This window comes from Phalacrocorax carbo, chromosome 6, assembly GCF_963921805.1.
Source record: "Phalacrocorax carbo chromosome 6, bPhaCar2.1, whole genome shotgun sequence".
NCBI classification, from domain to species: Eukaryota; Metazoa; Chordata; class Aves; order Suliformes; family Phalacrocoracidae; genus Phalacrocorax; species Phalacrocorax carbo.
The window spans coordinates 12,259,308-12,280,366 of record NC_087518.1 but is presented as its reverse complement, the minus strand read 5'-3'; the positions used below and the strand labels follow the sequence as shown (position 1 = coordinate 12,280,366).

Here is a 21,059-nt window from a genome sequence, read left to right as displayed (position 1 = left end):
AGAGAGGTCCTCTCTTGCTCACATATGTAATTAATTAACTTGGAGGTCAGGAGGAATTTGGTTTGAACTCAGGGTTTGATCTGAAAGTCACTGTGGGCAATTTCAGGTAAACAGGATTCCAGAACCAGACGAAGGTTACAAAAAAAACCAACCAACCAACCAACAAAAAGTAAATATTTATTGCTGGTCTCAGAAGATCCCAGCCCAGGTCTTAGCAGAAGTCTAACTCAAGGTGCTGTAATCCAATTACTTTCCCCAGCTATGCACAAGTGGGTCACCCCAACAGGTCTTAATTAGCAGTTGTACACTAACATGTCTTTGTGTTGGGTTAGTCTACACTACTGTGAACACACAGCAAAAAATGGTTTTGTTTATCTTTTTAGCATAGAAAAATGTTGGAATAAAAACTTAGAGAAAAGCAGGACGGCGCCTCCAACTTGTATAAACTTCAAACATCAAAGCTATCATTTGCTTTGTAGCGGTGCACTTACTTTGTTTAGTATTATTATTTACTTGTCCGTATACATGCTTCTGCAAGATTCATTGTTGTCAGAAATCAATTTTTGTGCTAGCATATTGTACCAGTTGCCCTAGACTTGTTCCATAGCTGAAGGCCGTCAGTCTGCTCTGCCTTTCAAGCCTTGGACAAGACTTCAGACTTAAATTTTGGATTACTTCCTGCCTGAAGAGATGACGATACCATTGCCTTAGATGTTTAGCTGTTGCTTAATTATCAAATGCCTTGAAGATACTCTGCTAAAATGCCTTATCCAGAGCTCTTGATAAATAATTGGAGTCTGTGTTTTGATTACAATAGTTAGTGTGCAAATCCTAGGCATGGAGAAGACTTCCTGTTAAACCATCATCTTGTCAACTGCTTTATCCTTTGTTTAATTCGTTCTGCAGTGGACTGGTTTCCTGTTGTGAGAGATCTGGTTAACGTTGGACTGAAAGCATTTGCCTTCTGCGTAGCCAGTTCGCTGTCGCTCCTGACCATCTCCATTGGCTGGCTCTTCTACCGCCCTCTTTGGGCTTTGCTGATCGGGTTGCTCTCTGTTGTTCCACTTGTGGTTGCGAAATCTCGTGTTCCACCAAAGAAGCAGCAGTGAGAAGGAGGTGGTCGGGTTTTGCGCTGAATCCTGGTTAGAAACTTTTCAAGTGCGTTTCTGTCCCGGTAACTGCAGCGTGCTTACAGCATATCACAGTTCAGCAGCGTGCACCCAGATTTGGGGAGGGGGCTCAAATGTGGTTGTTGATACACATTATCCATGAAAAACATGACTGTAGGATGCTGTTTTAGGAAGTCAATGACATTGACTTTGGGGAAAAAAAAGCGTTCTGGAATGTCTGTATTGATTATAACTCAGTGAACAAGGAGATTTGTACCTCTTATCACTTACAAATTTCCCTGATTTGAGGCCTGGGAAGTCCTCCCTGGCAGGTGTATTATGGAGCAAGTGCCATCTTTATCACGTCGACAGTAATTAGATATCCTTAGGAAGTACGTGTGTGTACCTGTCTCTGGCAAATCTCCCTCTGCTGCCTTTTCTTACATGCAGAGTCATGTGCACTTCTTTGGCTGATGCATTTGGAAGTGCATGTGTTCCAGGGAAAAACGCAATGTAGTCAAATTTCACACAATACTTACGTAAAATGTATGCTTTTGGACTGAGGGTTTTCAAAGTAACTTGAAATAATGTGTGGCCAGGTTAGCAGTGCTCTGAGATGGGGCAGATTTGTTAGAAAGCATTGGTTTCCCCCAACTTTTCAAAAATCTCTGAAGTTGTTCTTGGTTAAGCATCCAAACTTGTAGCGTGGACTGTTCTATTGCATTACCATTTCAGAAATTTAACTTCAATTTGCACTTATTTCAGGGGATACTCAGAGGTCATTAACCTTTAAAAATAAAACCTGCTGCCTTGACACAAAATTAATTTTTATAATTGAATGTAAATTCTTTAAAATATTTGGGTTTTTTTTCTGTGCATACTGTTTCTTTCTTGGATTTCACTTAGTAAGGACAATGAACGTACTCCATGAAATTACGCAATGAAAACATTTTTGTCTGAGATTTCATAGACTTCAGTAAGCTAAATTTTGAGCTTTTTATCATGTTAGAGGAATGCCGCCTTGTAATGTTGTGATGGCTCACGTTTACATATTTCTGCTGTAACCAGTACTTGAGATTAGAGACTATCTTGTACTGTTTTTAAGTCTCTCCACCTAGCTGGCGTCTGGCTTCCACAGGTTCCCTCCCCACACTACAGTGGTTTTCTTCTGTAAGTATACACAATTCTTCATTTATGAAATCCAGTTGTGACCATCAGGAGAAGCGTGCTCCCTGTACCAAAGGAACTGAATTTGACCATATATAGAAGCAAATGTTTTCTACAAATGGTACTGAAAAGAGATGGGAGTTATAAATGTTTTGAGAAGTAGTAATTATTAGCCCTAATTCTTTTCATTCTTCTGGTATTTGAATGTTGTCGATTCCGTCTCATGGCTGGGTTCCTCTGGTAGAAGCAGTAGTAGCGGGTGAAAGGTTATAGGAAGTGCAGGTGGTCTCACGCAGGCAGCTGATATGCGTTAGCAATACTGCCTAGCCTTGTGCTGCTTGCTGACACCAACTTTTGCTCCATCAGTCAAGAATTGCACTCCACTGGGGAGAAAAACAAGTGTTGAACTGCTGTTTTACCAATGATGCAGGAAACTAACCAGCATTACCATATCAGAGATGAAAATACCACTTTCTAAAGAAGTGCTGAGCTTTTGTATATTTAATAAAATACAATTTTCAGAAGGTTGGTCTGTAGGCTTCTTTTTTTTAATTACATTTAAGCATTGCACTTTTCATGTCCAGGAATAGTGTCCAGGTACATGGATTAGTTTGTAGCTTCCACATGAACTAGTTGTCTGTTGCTTGTTGAGATAAACGTGTAGCTGGGTTTTGTTTCACCTGCAAATATCTCCCCATTTTGGGAAGCGAGATCCTAGGAACAGTGCAGCTGCCATCTGGCCTGTGTACTTCTGTGTGATGAAAGGCTGATTCCAGCCTGCCAGGGTTTCACTCCCCATTACTGACCACTCCAGCACCAGTAACTTCCTTCCCTCTGTAAGATTATTTGAAAGCTATGATGGTTCAACCTGGCTGGATACAGGATCTTGTATTTTTAAAGAGACTGGGGCTTTATGTGTGCATCCAACAGCTTAAAATACTTTTGTCTTACATACTAGTGTGTGCACAGGAATGACGCAAAATAAAGACAGGCTCCTTTCACAAACAAAACTTCATGTTTCGCAGGCCATGCATGCTGGTGGAGCCAAGGCTTGCTTTCAGTGCACATACACAAATGATGTTTCTATAGAAACAACTGAATCGGTATTTCTCTTGCTTCCTTACCAAAATCTGGCAGAACATGTACCTGATCTGTCAATCATCTTCCCTTTCTGCTTTGGTCTCCCTTAAAGTGTATTTACTCTCATCTTTTGCATGCTGAGGTTAGGGGAGCTGGCTGCCTGCCTAGCTAAGGAGCAGCATCCTGCATCTGACAATGTTACTGTCTCTTTCCTGGCTGACTATAAAAAGTCACAAGACTCATAACTTTGTGTACCTGTGCCGAGTGCCCCAAGTTAGGAAGTACAGTCGCTTTGGCGCAGCTGGTACCAGCTCCCAGTTTAAGCAGATGCAATTACGGATACCAGCAGGATGAGGGCATACGCCCTCACGTTCAGGAAACGCATCTCAGGCTGTATCCTGCCTATCGGCACCACTGACACAGAAGGAACTACATCTTCTCTGCCCTCTGCAGTTTTACCAGTTTATGCAAGATTTAGAATTCTTCTTATATACAGGTCATATCTACTCCCTGAGTCTCCAACTTAGGTTGGCCTTTATCTATTTAGAATTCGGTAGCAAAAACTAAAAACTCCAAATGAATCCTTAACATTAAAACAATTCACAAGCGGCCGGCTCTGGGATATCCTGGGGCCCCATTTGTGACTTCTGGAAATACTATGGTATGTTCTTATCCTTGCATCAGAGTCTTTCCAGAGAAACTGAGCTGGCTGGAGGGGAGGTGTAACGGTCAAGATATTCTTTTTCCATATTTTATTTTGTTCTACAAATACAGTATAAAAATAGAGTTTTTTCTGAATGTAATTAAATGTAAGCCATTTTCTAGCATTCCAGTCTTTCCTCTGTGACCATGTCCACCAATCACTAGACTGTATTCCCCTCTACTTTTAGAGACAGTGTCAGAGTAATTATAAAAATACTGCAAAAGACACATCCACATTTCTATTACAAAACTGCAGAAAAAGCATATTAAGATTCAACATTCTTAACAGGTTTTAAACACTTTGATGTTGGATAACATTTACAAGAGCGCTCTGGTTTCAGTGAATTTTGTTTCTGGCAATGACACTCAGCCAGTTTTACATGTTTTGCTCCAGAATATACTACGTGGTCTTGAAAAAACAAAACTAAACCAAATATGTATATAACTTAAGAAGACATATTTAACCTTAAGTTTGAAATGAGGACAGGGCTTCTCCCTTCTAATGCACAAGGTTTCTACCAGTAAAGGAAGACTGTAGGCTGCAAAGCCAAAACAGAGTTCTCACAAAAAGCAGGTATTCTTTAGAAAGTAAATTTTCAGATTCTTCCAAATCTCAACGGCATGTTTTCTTACACCTTAGAGGGAGTATTTCCCCTTCTGTGATGATGAGACAGTAAGACCAGAACTCTCCCTCACCACTGGTTTGGGTAAGGTATGAATCAAAGTGGGTGTCAGTAATCCTTCAGCCAGCTCACCACAGACTGTTAAATAGCAGCTGCATCTTTAGGTCTGAGCAAGTGGGAAAAGCAGAAAAATGGGGAAAGATAGTGCTAATGAACGGAATGCCTCAGAAAACAGAATTATTAGTGCTGAGTGATACAAAAGAGAGCAAAATGCTCCAAACAGCACGAAGCGATCTTCTGAGAAGGTACAACTGCACATCTGCTTCTCGTAAGTCCAAGGATAAAAGGATGAAACAAATCACCTGTGACAGCAGAAGAAACTCTTGATTCTGAATTAGTTTGATCCTTGATGGCTCAGAGACACAAGTGCACAGGAAGACTGAGTCCTTAACTGGCAACAGATACTTATGTTGACTGTTGTTGTTGTGTCTGGAAATGGCAAAAAAACGCTTGTCTTGATCATAGTTTCTCAAAAGGGAACAACTGCGCTGCTTCTCCTTTCTTTTCTCGCTTGCTCTTTCTGGTTGTCTTCTCTTCTTTATTTTTCTCTAACTGGCGATTTTGGGGCCAAGAAATGGCCGCATTCACCACTGCGGTCTCTGAACTCGGACCTCCTTCTTCATCAGAGAATCCTGCTCCCTTCTCTGTCTCAGGTGCTGATGGCTCAGTCTGGAAAAAACAGGTAAGAAAATCGAAAAGTTGCTCTAGAAATCACTCCTAACTACTACTTTCTGAAAGGGCTTGTCTTCCATCACAGTGACACTTAATGGCATCACAAAAGTTGGCTGCTCTAGTTTGGGCTTCTCACCCAAAGCAGTGCGTTTCTGTTCCTGGATGTCAAGCATTCTTTCAACACAAGCAGAACATTTTTGGCTGGGGAAGAATAAAAAGAAACCTACTTTAAAAAGATCATGCTTTTCACCTTTATCAGTGGGGAAAAGGTTAAGAACTAAAATGTAACAAAAAGCAGGCCCCTCTCATCCTGTTAGCTACTTGCTTGGCTTGGAGGAACACATCTAGGAAGGGGGAATGTCAAAACAGAAAATAATACCAAAAAATGATGCTTTGGGTAACACTAATCTCTTGTTAAACAATAATGAATCTTTCACAGACACAACCACATCGAATTTCCAGTGTAGTTTGCCTTACTAGTTGCTAGTCACATGCTAACAACAGGTAAGAGAAAGACTTCTGAGCAACTACACTCTGGAAGTTCTAAAACAACATGTTGGAAAGACTGGGACAAAATCTCTTGGTAGGGAAATTTCACCCTGAAAAGAAATCCCTAATAGAAATGCAGAATACCTTGATGGAGTAGCGTTGCTTCAGTCTCTCTCTGATGAGAAGTCCTTTTGTCAGCAGCTTCCAATTCCCCAGAGCTCTTTTCTCGCGCTTCTGTGTGGGATTGTCATTGAAAAGAGAAAAATTTACTCGTTAGGTTTCAATGTATTTACACCCACAGAAAATGGAAGCTTGAAGATTTTAAACTGCCATTAAAAAAAACACGCCAACTTAAATGTTTCACGTTAAAAGATTACAGGCCAGTAGGATTCTTAAGAGTAATATGTGTTGGTGTCTAATTATCTACTAAATATATGAATTCCTATCACTTTCTAATGTGCACCCTGTGTAAATTAAACCAAAGCCACCTCCAAAACTGTAACCTCATACCTGTATTCCTCATTTTTGTTTCCCAGCAGCCACGGAAAACTATTGCAGAGTATGCACTATATCAGGTATTGCTACACACCTGTATTGCATCCCACTGCAGTCCGGACAGAGAGCCCAAAATGCACCACTTGGGGGATTTTGGTCATGGCCGCTCATGGTCACTGCGCTCTGTGTCTGCTGCTAGGACAGCCCACCCTTGTTTGACTGTCCACCAATTAAATGAAATTTACTTCATAAATGTAACAATAAGGAAGCTGCAAAAATAATTCTCACCTCCTTCGCCTTCTTTTCTATTTCTGCTTGTTCATTCTCCCAGGCAGCCATGAGGACCTCTTTATACTCCTCACAGACAACGTAGCCATCAGTACTAGGAAGGAGAACACAATCCTCTGTCATCTACTAGAAGAAAAAAAGAATGGGAGCAAATGCCTGCGGACCCAGCCAGACCAAAACCAAGCTACCGAATTCTGACAGAACCATCTGTCTGTCTCGTAGGACCTAAGTGTGTAACTCATCACCTACCCTCCCTAAGCAAGCACAGACTCTTAAAGCATATCAAGTCACTTCTGTATGCCAGGGCCACTGACTCAACCCACTACAAGCACAAACGAGGAGGGCATGTGCTCCTTAATGCAGGGTATAGAGCTTCTGAGGACGTCCAAATCTATCAGCTGCAACAAAGCAGCTTTACATACACTGGGTGTGAGTAGCCGCCGTGAAAATCAAATCCAGTGATGGCTTGAGCGCAGTCAATGTCCAGCTTCCGTGCCAGTCTGTACAGGTTTGGGAGTCTCAGCTGCACACAGCCAACGGGTAACATGGATGGCAGGAAGAGATAGACATTTCCGTATTCATTCCGAGGAACCTGTTATTGCAAAATTAAAGAGAAATGGTGACTCTCCTGCTCTCTGGAGAAAGGTGAAAATCCCTGCTGCAACTCAGGGACTCTCCCTTCCTTCTGACCTGCTACATTCCACTCTAGTATTCGATTAATAGCCACGTGACAAGGCATATGTCTAGATGTTAGCTGCATGGTTATCTCCTAGTTGTGTTCTCTGCCCAGGACTTGTTACTCAGGCTCTAGTGTTGAGAATTAGCAAAAGAAACATGGGGTAAGCAAATTAGATCAATGAAATTACAGAGTTAGAAGTCTGCACTGCTAGCACTCATTACTTGTACTCAGGAAAGAAAGGCCTCAGTGAAGTTTTGACCATTTCCTCCTGGGTACAGTTACCTCAGAAGTCTTAATCCTGAATCCAGATGTTATTGACTGAACCCACCCATGAAACATGCAACTTCCAGAAGAATAAAGCCCACAGCTCCATACAAACCCTTCCCTTAACACCAGCCCTCTGCCTTCCTAGCTACCTTTCCATCCACTGCTATAGGTGGCTGATACTCCTCTGTCTGCCAGTGACCAAACAGTGCCAGGTCCTCTTTGTCCCGGTTTGCAGGCTCTGCAAGGCGTGCCTTCCTCGCCTGGTTGGAATATCCTTTCACCATCTGTGCAAATACAATTATATCTCTGTAACACCACAACAGGAAGCTGCCAGTGATTTCAGACTTTCCTAGGACATCAAAGGAGAAGGCTCTGGGAGAGAATAAATGTCTGTTTCCTAGCTTCAGTATCCACTGCTTATGAATGATAACCCATGGCACGTGTATGCAACAGGGAGCCAGATCCTGCAGTCCATATAGAACACAATGATGCCTTTAAAGGTGAAAATGGTGCAGTTCTACTAAATACCCTTGGGGTGGGAAGAAGATATAGCTGGGCTTTAGGTAGTCCATAGAAACTATAGGCACAGTAGGTGGACAGACTCACAATGCAGCTACCACAAACCATGCAAGTAAGTGAGAAATCTACATCTGCTGACAGAGAGAAGGCTAAAACCAAAACACAGCTGAGCTTGAACTTCAGAGGGCAGATGTGTTGCACAGGAGGAATTCAAACCCTCTTACCTTGTAAGGCACTTCTCCAATCCTCACCACTCGAGCCTGCTTCAGCCAAGTGTCCTTGGAGTGCAGCGTGTGTACGCAGTCTCTAGAGAGGACAGAAGGAAGCACCATAAGAGTTTCGAAGTCTCTCCATAAGAGATTTCCAAACTGTTATTCACATGTTAGGAATTGTAAAAAAGCTGTATCTAAGTGATATGCAAATCCTGCCTGAGCAGCTGAATGTCTCACCCTGTCTATGCACGTGGCCTGAGACTACTGCTGATACCATCGTGGTCTTCACACAAATTAGCTCTTGAATTTGTTACAAAGATCACAGTCGCACATGACAACATGTGCACCACTCACCTGGAGTAGACAGCCTCTCCCCTGCAGTACCCTAGGACAGCAGCTGACTCAGGATAGATCGCCTGGTATTTCAAGAGGTGCCTCTTCAGTGCATAAAGAGGGTGGTTTTTGTACTCTCCAATTGCTGTTGGTAGAGGTTGATCTTGAAGCTTAACTTGAAACTGAAGGAATTATACAAAAAGAAGAGTGATTTCACAACTGTCTTGCACTACCCTTTGTAATAAAATGATTATAGTATGGATCAAAGGAAAAAAACACCAGAAACTTAATCAGACGAGCCACCAGACCAAAGCATTCTTGTTGGAAATAGGTACTTAGATGTGTACCCAGATCTATGTATTTTAAAGACTTTCTCCGAGAAGGGTAATGTTAAACTGTACAGAAACCACATTAGTGAGTTTCCAGCATGGGCTGCCCAGTACTTTTGCTATCAGATTTCCCTGAACAGCCTCCATTTGATATTATTTTAATCTATTACTGTATATTCCCTTTAAAACATGCTTAATCTGAACATTCAAGCTCAAATATAAACTTCCTTCTTCATGGAAAGATTCCCAATGATTTTTGCCTGAATGAGAATCCAAGGACTGGATCCCTGGCACTAAATGTCCTGAATAACCTACTGCTATTTACCTCATTTTCCTCCTTCTTGTCTCTTTCCACACAGGGACTTTTATATGGCTGCAATGTGTCTTCCCACCACTCCGGGTCCACACGACTCTTCCTTGTTGTGGTCATCCACACTGGGTCGTATCTTTGCGTCACATCCCTGACACTCCCATCATTGTCAAATCCCACAACATAGTAAAGCGGCTTTGTGGCATATGTGAAGCACAGCTGGGGCTGGCCAACATTGCCATGAACACAGTCTACACACACCCACTTGTCCTCACGTTCAAGGAAAACCTCCAGCCACTGGTCTGTGCCCATCACTTTCCTTATCTCCTGCTGTCCATCATCCTCTTCACTAGAAATTATTTTGTTTCTCTTTCTCTGTGCATGAGGCAAGGCTGGAGCTGTATGGTTTGCTGGCCTAGGCTCAGCTCCACATGAATTTTTGGATAGCCTTGATTCTGAAGTCTCAGTTTTGGGGCTTTTTATAGCCGTTACCTTTGACTTCTGGGAGCCCAGCGAGCCCCTCTGTCCTTTAAAGGCACTTTCAAAGTCCTCATCAGAGAGATCACTCTCCTCCTCTGAAACGTTGAAGTCTGAAACACTGCCCTCATCACTTCCACTCTCTTCTTTGTAACACACTTTGGAGGCTACTCGTCTCCGGCGATCATTCTTGGGCCTGACTGGCACATCTTTTTCTGCTAAACTGCCCTCTTCATTACTAGATTCCTTCCGTTCCTGGCTGCCTGTAGTCAACTTTGACTTGCATGTCCTTTTCGTCTGAGCAGTTTTGCGTTTCTTTGGTTTCTTGTTGTTTTCTTCGGTCTCTGAGGACATTTCATCCTGTTTGGCTTTTCTGCAGGGGCATTTTTTTGCCACAGCTTTGGGCGTTGTGGCAGAGCTCTCCTGCCCCTCAGACGTACTGCTGAGAGACTGCCTCTTGGATGAGCTTTTTCCCTGCAACGGAAGATGATAGGTCACTTTTATTACCATGGCTAAGAATATGTTAAGAAAAAAGACTGAAATCAGCACAAGGTGCATTAAGACCAAAGGTTGGTCACCATGGTGAATCTGCACGTCTTAGGGACTTGAAAACATCAGGCTGAAGGCAGTGTACTCAAGCAGCAAGTGTTTGCTGTCTAAGTTTGAAAGAAATTTAAAACTGCTGAAGCATAAGAAGTCTTTGCCGAAACACACAAAATGTGTGGTTTATTTAAAGGAGAAACTGAAAAATTAAGGGTTTTCATCCTCTGCACTGTGGACAGAACATTGTCATTCACCCTGGTTCAGGCAGTAAGGGATTCACTTCAAGCTGCAACACCCAGAAAGTTTTTTCAATCCTACTCTCTAAACCAGTGACCTATTCCTTATTCCACACACGCAACAAAATCTACCTTTGCTCCTGTCTCCTTGAGAGGAATAGGCTGAAAAGACAGCACAAGGCGACACAGCAGCTGCAGTGCTCGCAGAATAATTAAAAATATCTGCAAAAGAAAAAATAAAGCATGTTTAACCTTTTTTCGAGGTGTATAAAAAAAATCTTGAAACTCTTTTACAATCTGGGTTCTGTCACAAATAATTTTCATTCTTACCCTTTACCCAGTGCTGTATGCACTGACACAGATGTGTAGGTAGCCCCGTTGCTATGGTATTAAAGCACTGCACAGTCTTCTCTGGCTCTTATTTACCTTACTACTGTGACAGAGGTACTGCTGCTAACTCACAGATGAGGAACCAGTTCCTAAAGAGGCAAAATGAACCATTCTGCTGCAGCAGGCACAGTAATTCAACCAAATCCCATCCACCCTATCAGTCTCTCACTCTTGAGGAAAACTGAATAAGATGACATTAAATCCTGCCTCCCAAAGGTGGCCAAAGCCAACCACACACCATGAGCTGAACCCAGCAGAAACACCAGCCATTCAGAGAATGTCATTACAGTCACAACTGAGTGGCAAATAGCTGCAACCTGGCAACTGCCTTCCTGCATGGGACTCAGCTGAAGCTGCCTAAGCAAGGCTTGCTTTGTCTTTTCCTCCTGTCCCAGGAAGTGACACCTCTGCATCTCCACAGCAAGGTTGCAAAGCCACCACAACTGCTTCCTGCTTTGCAGCAGAGAAGCTGCAATGTTCCACTCTATCAGTAACTGGGCAGAGCTGCAACCCATGCACCTGCTCTTTCAAATGTCCCCTGTCAATCTGATCTCCCGTGTTTCCCCATCCCTTGATTGTTTTACCAAAATCTCCATGTGACTTGAAGCAACTGACTCCACTTCCCTTAATTCAATTCCACCACAAAATGACTGCAGAGTTGAAGTCCTTTTGAAGCCTTGGCCTCGGGCTGCTCTAAAGCAAAGCTCAAATTGTTTGGCCTTAAACGGTGACTCATAGTAACAAACTACCAACCTTCTAACTCAAAGATCTGTAAAGAGTTGCTCCGGCTGCAAGTAAGCCCAAGAATTTCCTCTCTCAAATTATTATTTCAGAAGAAACCTATTAAGCAGGTTTTCTTTGTTCTACACTGCTAAAGCAATATAAAGAAGCCAAAGCACACTTAGGAACAAGTAGCTCTTTACACTATACATAAAACCATCCACAGCAGAACACGGAGTGCGCGGTGAAGCCAACCAGAACTAAAGGCTCCAGTTAGGCACAGTTCAAATTGAATAATTTCATTACAGAAGGACTTCAGGTGAAAATACAACAATAAAAAAAGCGCACCTGAATCGCCTAAGTCACCAATTTGTTTTCTCCGAACCCATCCCTCAGACACCACTGTGTATGACCCAATAGCACTACAGCACTGATCTAGCATGCAAACTCAGCAACCAACCCTGCACTTCCCAGTCACTTACATGAACCAACTCTTGGTCATCTCGTGCAGCATAGATGGCAAAGCGCCTCTCCAAGGTCGACTGAAGGGGCTCTCCTTTTTCAGTGGAGAGCTCATCATTGACAGTGAAAGTACCAACAAACCTGAAATATGAGACACCCACTTATTGTCTAGTGTTTGTCACTGTATTCCTAAACTTCATAGTTCATCTGTCTGTAAAAAGGACAGACTCTCACCCTTGTATTTAAAATCAGAAAAATCACTGAAAATTGCTAATTACATTTACCCCTCTCCCTGATCCCTGGTTATACGTTCTATGGGATAGCATGATTAGGAGACAGAGTTTTACCATTTCACCAAGTTGGAAAGATAGAGGAGGTCCACTTGGCCTGCCGGCACCTTTGTGAAGTGGGTAGGGATGATGGATAGACCAATGGCATGAAGATCTGGCTGGTTGCAAATCCTGTTCCTATAGAAACCACTTGCTAATAAACACAAGAGATGAACCTGAGAGAAAAAGTTTCTATAGTGAGTTCACAAGAGATTTTCTTTGTCGGAACTATTGTCCATGGTATAGAAAAGGAAGTCTTTACGGCTCCTTTTAACAGAGACAGGCAACAATAAAGCCTCCCAAGTATACACAGGGTGGACACAGGGCTGCCTTCAGATCATCATCAGAAGACAGTACAACCCTGAAGCCTCTATCGGTATCTCTTCCTCTACATGACTGAGACTTTAACCCCGACAGAATGAGCAGATACATACTCAATGGAGAAATACACACCCTGCTCACACCTGCTTTGATTTAGAATTTTACTAATGCAGTCACTGATGTTTCTAAGTTACAGTTTAGCAGAAGTCTAATGAGCATTTGTCAGGACTACAGCTTTTTTATTTTTTCACTTCTAGCCATGTCCCCCAATTATTTGACCAAAATTAGTTTCTTCTTCATTACAAATAAGTTCAGGCCTCTTTACACTCAGTTTTTTCTATGTCAGGTTTCTCTGTGACCAATACCTTATGTGTGTCCTCACGAACCTCCTTGCTGAAACGTTTCATCATTCTCCGAAGATACATCTCAAACTCGGCTTTCCTTTTTTCTCTACATAGGATTACAACAGAAAAGAATGTTTCGGGTTTTCGATGGACCTGCCTTTCTAGATTCCTGATCTGGATCAGTTCACAAAGAGAAACCATCCCAGAGAATCTTCTGTGCACACTTAACAAAAGTTTAGTTGCTGGATGTGTGAATAGACATACAGGCTGCATATGACATAAGCTGTGAACTCCACATGCCCGACTACTGAGAGCTTGGGTGTATTCAGGTGACCTAAATTCCACCTAATTTTATGTGCTACCAGACAGCTTTGGCCAGCTCCATACTAAACTTATAATCCACTGTCTGAATTGTTTGACTTTTAGGTTACTGCTAGCATTGCATTCAGAACCCTGGAAAAATGGTTTTCTCTTCATTGATGAAGTCTTTTAACTCAGAGGCAACAGATATTCTGATTGCTTTGTTATGAAGGGCTTGCCTGGGACAGTGCCCACCCTGTAAGAGCATGAGAGATCATCAAGCCTCCAGGTGCCACACAAAGAAAGCCTTCCTTGGTATAATGCTCCCAGCTCCAAGGACATTAATTTCACCCACCTATTCACACCTCAGGCATGAGCACACAGAGGCTTCCACCTGAGCTGTTAAGGCACCTGCTGTACAACAATGCCATTCACCCGCAGCTCTCTGTGAAGAAAGCTATGACTGTCCATCATTTGGAAATGTAGACATTAAAGCACAATGAAGTTACATGCTTGATTTTCAAGGAAGCTGAAAAACCTCCATTCCCACCAACTTCCACTGAAGATTTTGGTAGAACTGTCAGTGTGTAAACTGTTCTCCATCCCATGACCTTGCATCATTCCAACTCAACAGTTTGCGCAAAGCAGGGATTTCCACCCAGAACAGAGCAAGTCAGTGGCAGTCAAGACAGCGTATTTTTAACTTCATCCTTTAACAGCTCTCCACTGCCTTCCCTGTTCTTACCTCCTCTGTCTCTTCTTTGCCTGCTCTGGAGTTTCAATCTCTATCTCGACAGGGTTGCGTGGCAGCACCGCTGCCGGAAGAATTGCAGCTTCTTCTAACTTATCTGTGGCAGGTTCCTGGAGTTCTGGAAAAATAAAATATTACTAAATGATAAGTAAACATGGAATAGATGCCCCAGGGAGGTCTGACAACGGGATAAGAACCTACCTATTCCTCTCAAGAGTTCAAACAACCTACAGACAGAACACCCCCAGTAATTACCAGTTCCTGGATCTTCCATAACACTGTGTTCACTCAGTTATTTCAAATAACTGTGGGATGCCAGCCACCTGCTGCTGAGCAATCAGCTCAACACAGTCTAACGGCATGTGACTGCCACAGGCAAACTCAGTCAGGGGAAAGGTGAATGAAGCAGATGTGACTTGAAGAGTACTTGTAGAATAGCAAAGAAAAAACGTGACAACTGTTCACTTCAGAAGGTATAGATCTGTAGCAGCAAAATATGAAGATTATGATCATCATGATTCTTATCACAGTTTGTTGATGGCCACCTAATTGAACAGTTCACTTGGTTTTATCTCCACTCTACTAGGGAGCTGCAGTTTTGAATCTTCAAACTGACTCATTCTTAGCTGCTCAATATTAGACAGCGCAAACAGCTAAGAAAGTGCTTTGCGCATGGCAGCATAATTTTAACGTAAGCCAACAAATAGTCAAATTCAAACCATCAGCTCAGTAATTGTCTGGGTTTTTTCTACTTTGGAATCTTTCTAAAAGCATTGTGAGATATGAGCTTTTAAAGATACAGATATGCATATGGAACATTCTTTAGGTGTACAGAGTATATGCATCTACCTGAATCCAAATACGAAATGGTTCAAAAATCAAATTACAAAAAGAAAAATTGTGTATATTTACTCTTTAAAATGAATACACATGCGATTGCTACCTTCTACTTCCTCCCATTCATCTTCACTTTCATCCTCATCATTTTCAGTATTGTCTTCATCCACCTCTTTTTTAACAGGAGATTCTCTCTTCAACTTCATCTCCTCCTGAGGGGGCTTCAGCAAGTCACTGTTAAAATTATCAAAACAGCTTTAGCATCAGGAAGCGTAGGTGCTTGTTTATTTAAGAAAAATATAGAAAGAGCACACTAAAAAAAAAGGGAAATAAATGTAGCGTGACCTCTGCATCAGTAACAACAGATTGAGTATTTGACAGTTAAACCACAGATACCTTCTCTGTAAAGCAAACCGCCTTCGCCATAAATAACCATGGGCTCAATGAAGCAACACTTTTTCAGTGCAAACTTTGGTCCTGGTTCTGCAAGGACGCTTAGGAAGGAAGATGCCTGAACCTACAAAAGGCCCCATCTTTTAAAACAGCTTGTACAAATCAGTCCTTCGAGAAATGGTTCACTGAATCATTTGTTCTTACTGAACCTTCAAAGTGTACTGAAACTGTTTCTGTTTCACTGCACTAATAGCCAAAGCTCTGGCTGGCCAGTGAAAAGGGACCAAACGGTTTAATTTCTTTTTTTATTAATTCATTTGCTATAGCCATCTCCATGGGCAGACCATGCTGATATTATATCTGGATTCCAAAAAACACAAGGGAATGATATGTTTAAAGATTTCTGCTCACCCTTTTAAATCCAAATCTCAGGCCAACTTTTCTACTTGTGCTAGATTCCATAAAGCCTCCCTAGTCCCATGTAAAAACTAGAACAAATGAAATAAAGATTTATGTATAAACCACTGAATTTGAAAAGGCTCACATATTTGCTTCCCATACAGACTATCTTCCTCAGGACTGACTCCGCAATGAATAAGATAGTACTTCTGTCCAGCTGTGTGACACAAAGGTACTAAATTGGACTGACAGCCTAAACTAAACTGTTCACATGCACATACAAAGCACTGGGCTCTAAAAAATAACATGTAACCATGAAAAGAGAGCTCAAAAAAGTAGACTTACCTGAAAATTTCCTCTTTGTTACACTTCTCCTTACTTCCAGTGGTTTTTTTATTTGCCTTTATTAGCGATTTTGCCCCTTTTTGTTCCGAATGCTTATTTGCCGAGTTGGAAAATTCAGTCTCACAATCTTTTTCCCTCTTCCTAGTCACAGCTTTTGAGTCATTCTTCTTTATACTGGGCTTTTCCTCTTCAAAATCATCTGCACGGGACAGAAGAAAGGAAGATATGTTAAAGGATGAAGTCTTATCTCCATGGCAATCAGAAACAATACCTCTAGCACTTCATCAGAGCCAGGCACAGAAGAAATTGAGCACTCACAATGACAAGCATGTCACTGTTTCTGAATAAATAGGTAAGAATTGAACGAGACCTGTTTAAGGAAAATATAATAATGTAATGCACAAGAAGTACATAAAGATTCCTACAGTCCTACCAATGGGGTCAGCTGAAAAACAAGCATCGCACTTGCCACTCACGAGAAATTATTGCTTTGTGAAGCTGCTCTGGAGGACTTTTCCCAGGGCACCTCCTGGGGACCCGGGTGCGCAGCCCCGCCGCGGCCGAGGGCAGACAGGCCCTCAGCGGGTCGCTCGGTGCCTCTCAGCCTTTGCCAGTGCTTCCAGAGGGCGGTTTCAGCGTGCAGCGCCCCGCCCCCTGGCGCTGTGCGGGACAGCCACCCGCGCCTCCAGCCGCAGGTAACGGCCCCTCCCCTCACGGGGCTGCCCAGGTGCGGCGCCTCGCTAAGAGCGAGCTGACGCTGCCCCGCAACGCCAAGGGCCGGGAGAGGCCCCAGGTCGCGGCGATGGCGCAGCTCCCGGCCCGGCCCGGCCCGGCCAGGCAGGCCTCCCTCACCATCCTCCGGCTCCAGCTCGGGCTCGTCCCGAGGGGCCCCCGGACCCCCGGAGCGTCTCTTGCTGGCAGCCGCCGGCCGGGACGATGCTCTGCGCTTCCGGGCCATGGCGTTCCCCGGGCAGCGGGCAGGACGCGCCCCGCACGCGTCCCCGACGCGCTCCCCGCCGACCCCCGCCCCGCCCCCGTCGGAGGGGAAGGGCCATAAAGTCTCGCGGGAGAACGCGGGAAGCGGTTTGAAAGATGGCGGATGAGGTGGACCAGGTGAGCAGCTCCTTGCTTCCCTCAGGGCGGGAGGCAGCGGCGGGGCCTTCCCCGCGGCGGCTGGGCCCGCGCTCCCGCCGCCTTCCTTGTGCGGGCCTGGGGGAGCCTCCGCGGCTGGAGAGGCGTAAGACGGAGGCAGGCTTTCGGCCGCCCAGGCGGCGCTGGGCGTGCCTCCCGGCAGAGCCCCCGCTCGGGTAGCCTTCAGAGGCGCAGCCCCCGGGCGGGAGCGCTCTCTGCGTGAGGTGAAGGTACCGCACGGCCTTGGTCCTTGTGCTGCCGCCGGCGTTGTCAGGGCGCGGGCGAGGCTCGCTTCAGGCCCGCTTCCCCTAGGAACCTCCGCAGGAGGGAAACGGGGGAAAACAACGGAGGGAAGTACCCTTGGTTCTGCCTCGCTGAGAAAGAAGTAGGTAGCAAGCCGCGGGATATGCACAAAGATGTTCCCACGTCTTAGCTGTGATCCTGAGAGTAAGCCGTTATCCCAAAAAAGAGACCTCAGCCCGGTGTGCGTGCAGGTCTCGAACCTGCCCCGAGGCCCGGCTGGACTGCTGTGCTGCTGGGCTAGCCCTTGAGGAGAGGTGTGTGCTTGGGGCAGGAGGGGCAGCGCCGTGCCCGGCGGGCTGACGGGTGCTGGCAGTGTGTCTGGCTTCTCTAGCCTGTGCCATGTGATGGCACAGGTGTGGTGCTGGTCCCTGAGCTGGCTGGTTTTTGCTGATTGGGCTTTCTGCTGCTGTATGGACAGTGGTTGCTGATAAGGAAGAGAGTCTGTACAGCAGTATGTGTGAGGCATGACTTGCTGCAAACTAAACTGAAGCCTTTTAACTCGTTTTGCTCAGGCCTGTGTATATCCATAGAGAGGCAATATCAGCTGCCCTCAGGTTTAACAGGATGTGAAGGAATGATTTGGAATATTTCAATATGTTCTTACCTGTTTGTTGTCTGTGTCTTACAGACAGAGGAATTGAAAAGTTCACAGGCTTCTTCTGTACAAATAACTTTTTTAATCTTATTTTTTTTAGCAACAGACAACAAATACTGTAGAAGAGCCACTTGATCTCATCAGACTCAGTCTAGATGAGCGAATCTATGTCAAAATGAGGAATGACAGAGAGCTTAGAGGCAGACTACATGTAAGTAAAACTTTCAGAACACTACCATGCTTATTCAGCTAAGCACTGGGCAGCCTTTATGTACAACAGTCTAGTACACAGGTGCTCCATCGCTGGAAACATTCAAGGTCAGGTTGGACGGGGCTCTGAGCAACCTGATCTAGTTGAAGATGTCCCTGCTCACTGCGGGAGTTTGGACTAGGTGACCATTAAAGGTCCCTTCCAACCCAAATGATTCTATGATTCTTCCATTGATTGTTTAAAAACATTAGTTTAAAAGTGCAAGTAATTTTATCTCATGGTTAAAAGTGCAGAAGTGGTGAGAGAAGGTAGGTTAAAGGTCATCTTAGTAACAAGGGCTGAATGTTTTATCAAAAGTGTAATGTGATTGGTGGCAAAATCTGATTTGTTCAATATTCTGCTATTAAATGCTTCTCTAGAGATTCAAGAGATTTGTTGTCTCCTGAGCGATACCAAGCAATTCAGTCTACTGAAGCTTTTGGCTTCTGTGTCTGTGAAATAAGCAATAATGCTGGAGGCCTCCTCTTGTGAAGTACCCTGACATCTCTAAGACTGAATTAAGAATGATATTATCATTATCAAACAAGTATCTCTTAAGGCACATCTTATGAGGGTATGATGGGATGTGACCTCAGCTGGAATCTCTGCAAATCTCATTTGTCTAAGTGCTTTCTTCTGAGACCAATATGTCTCTTGACAAGACGGATGTTTGCTTTCTATTCAGTCAGTCATCCTTCCCAAGTACTGTACTGTGTTGGGGAAGAGGTCTAGCTGCCCCATGCGTTAACTGGGCCTCGACTCCTTTGGGAACACAAAGATGAGGAGAAATCCATGAAGCACATGTGTAGTTTGCAACATGCTTTTGTGAAGTGTTTGGAACATGTGCTTATTGTAAGTTTTTGTAGCATTGTATGAATTACAGCTTTCACATAATTTAAGTTGGCCCCAGGCAATCAATTCCAGGAGGCTGGAATGGCAGCAGAGAATGTGTAGCTGGTTTAGTGTTAATGAAGTGTGTCTGTCTCTGAGTTCTTGTGTGTGTTCTCACTGAAAGCTTCAGAGCTATTTCCTGGGAGTGTTTCAGTGAATATAAATGTGTTATGTTTTTTTTAATGCTGCAGAGTACTGTCTTGTTGGCATTTATGTTTGAAATTATGACTAAAACTATTAGTACTGTGTTTTGACGTAGCGGCCCATTTTCATCAAAATCAGGCTAAGTTAATTTTGTCTGAAAGTCTTGTTATAATTGTCATTTTAATGAACTTGTGTTTGAATTTTGGAAGAAGTAATAACTAACTTCATTCTTACAGGCATATGATCAGCACTTAAATATGATTTTGGGTGATGTGGAAGAAACTGTAACTACAATAGAGATTGATGAAGAAACCTATGAAGAGATTTATAAAGTAAGGACTTCAGTTTATCCTCATGAAAAACTTTTAAAACTAAACCATGTTATATTGTTGAAGTAGTTTATTGCTGACTGCTTTTTGAACCAAGATCTAAAAAGTTTTGGGTGAATTGTTATGCAAGTACAAAGGATATCCAAAGATGTGGTGTTAGTTGTATTGATCTCTTCAGCATGCCGGAGTGTTGTATGTTTAAGATTATATTTGTTGGAGTTGTTTCTGGTGTTTTGTTATGATTTAATTTGACCATATGCTAAGCAGATATGTTTTGTAAACTATGCTTTTGTAAATGTAAACTTTTCTTTCCTTCTTCATAGTCTACCAAAAGGAATATTCCGATGCTCTTTGTCAGAGGTGACGGCGTTGTGCTTGTAGCTCCCCCACTGAGGGTTGGTTGAAGCAACAAAGGATTTAACCTTGTTGGAAAGTTTCAGGCTTTTGGACAATGGTTCGTGTTTCAATCATGAGTCTCAAAATTCTGTACATGTTTCTTAAGGGATGTTTTTGTCCCCTCTTTTGGGGAGGGGAGGGAGGGGAACCAGTTTGTCTTGCAGAAAGTACATTTAGTCAACCGAAGCAGTGTAAACCCAACCTGATTTTCTCAGAATTAATGTAACTGCTGTAAATTGACTGACTTGTCATATCAGTAAAAGAATCCTCTTTTTTTGTTTTCAATCTTGGCAATAGCACTGTCTTAATTTTTTGTTTTAAATAAATTTGGTTTATCTTTCATATTTGTGTTGTCATGTTTTTATGTTGAAGACATTATTCCTATGTTCTATAGAGCTGGTGCTATATTAAGTTGTAGTATGTAGCCTCACCTTCCAAAAAAAGTTACTTTTGTGTGTTCATGTTGATTTCTGTCCTTGCTAATACCTTAGTCTTGCAGATTGATGTTTAGTGGGACAATACTACTTGGCTCTACCATGCTACAATTTCTGGCTTTTCTGTGTTCCAATTCTTGATGCGTATCCTTGTAGCAGGGAAATAATATATATGTGCGTATTCTGCTTAAGATATGTAAGGGAGATGGGCTTCCTTATGATGTTTTCAGATGTTTTTATTGCAGCTTTGTTAATAGAGCTATGGTTTGCAAAGCCATAAGTAGAGGCTGAGGTTGTCTTGTATGCTGTTGAGTTGCCTGCTGCACGCATTCATTTCCCACTGTCTGGAGCCTGATTCAGTTCTTGAATACATTCAATTCTGCTGAATGCTTAAGATGCTCCTTA

The 21,059-nt window shown here is 43.2% G+C and overlaps 3 protein-coding genes across 5 annotated transcripts in view; 2 read left to right on the top strand and 1 right to left on the bottom strand.

Moving 5' to 3' along the window:
- Window positions 1-2,800, top strand: part of TMEM43 (transmembrane protein 43) — a 481,635-nt gene extending 478,835 nt beyond the window's left edge. For both annotated transcript variants that reach the window (XM_064453737.1, XM_064453735.1), the window contains exon 13: window positions 907-2,800. In XM_064453737.1, the coding sequence (XP_064309807.1) occupies window positions 907-1,109 (203 nt within the window). In that variant the 3' untranslated portion in view covers window positions 1,110-2,800. The remainder of the gene's footprint in view (window positions 1-906) is intronic.
- A 1,279-nt stretch (window positions 2,801-4,079) lies between these two features.
- On the bottom strand, window positions 4,080-17,223 carry XPC (XPC complex subunit, DNA damage recognition and repair factor). Of its 2 annotated transcripts, XM_064453732.1 has the most exons (16): window positions 17,034-17,223; window positions 16,182-16,380; window positions 15,151-15,278; window positions 14,202-14,325; window positions 13,178-13,262; window positions 12,510-12,667; window positions 12,183-12,303; window positions 10,723-10,812; window positions 9,350-10,285; window positions 8,717-8,877; window positions 8,375-8,456; window positions 7,781-7,915; window positions 7,108-7,277; window positions 6,686-6,779; window positions 6,047-6,136; window positions 4,080-5,410 (listed from the first exon to the last, which is right to left on the bottom strand). In XM_064453732.1, the coding sequence occupies exons 1-16, from the start codon at window positions 17,137-17,139 to the stop codon at window positions 5,201-5,203; spliced, it is 2,889 nt and encodes a 962-aa protein (XP_064309802.1). In that variant the 5' UTR covers window positions 17,140-17,223; the 3' UTR covers window positions 4,080-5,200. The 2 variants fall into 2 exon arrangements, with proteins under 2 accessions (XP_064309802.1, XP_064309803.1); XM_064453733.1 differs by lacking the exons at window positions 4,080-5,410; window positions 6,047-6,136 and having other exon boundaries at window positions 6,715-6,811.
- On the top strand, window positions 17,156-20,564 carry LSM3 (LSM3 homolog, U6 small nuclear RNA and mRNA degradation associated). Its single transcript, XM_064453743.1, has 4 exons — window positions 17,156-17,294; window positions 18,311-18,421; window positions 19,732-19,827; window positions 20,148-20,564. Exons 1-4 carry the CDS (start codon window positions 17,274-17,276, stop codon window positions 20,226-20,228), a joined length of 309 nt encoding a protein of 102 aa, XP_064309813.1. The 5' UTR covers window positions 17,156-17,273; the 3' UTR covers window positions 20,229-20,564.
- The last annotated feature ends 495 nt before the right edge of the window (window positions 20,565-21,059 follow it).

Bases quoted from the DNA above. Each gene is read 5' to 3' on its own strand.
- LSM3 (XM_064453743.1), top strand. From the start codon at position 17,274: ATGGCGGATGAGGTGGACCAG. The intron at 17,295-18,310 runs GTGAGCAGCTCC...TATTTTTTTTAG, and splicing joins TGGCGGATGAGGTGGACCAG to CAACAGACAACAAATACTGT. The intron at 19,828-20,147 runs GTAAGGACTTCA...CCTTCTTCATAG, and splicing joins CCTATGAAGAGATTTATAAA to TCTACCAAAAGGAATATTCC.
- XPC (XM_064453732.1), bottom strand. From the start codon at position 17,139: ATGGCCCGGAAGCGCAGAGCATCGTCCCGGCCGGCGGCTGCCAGCAAG. The intron at 13,263-14,201 runs GTAAGAACAGGG...AATCCTATGTAG, and splicing joins GCAAAGAAGAGACAGAGGAG to AGAAAAAAGGAAAGCCGAGT. The intron at 8,878-9,349 runs GTAAATAGCAGT...TAATTCCTTCAG, and splicing joins ACAAGAAGGAGGAAAATGAG to TTTCAAGTTAAGCTTCAAGA.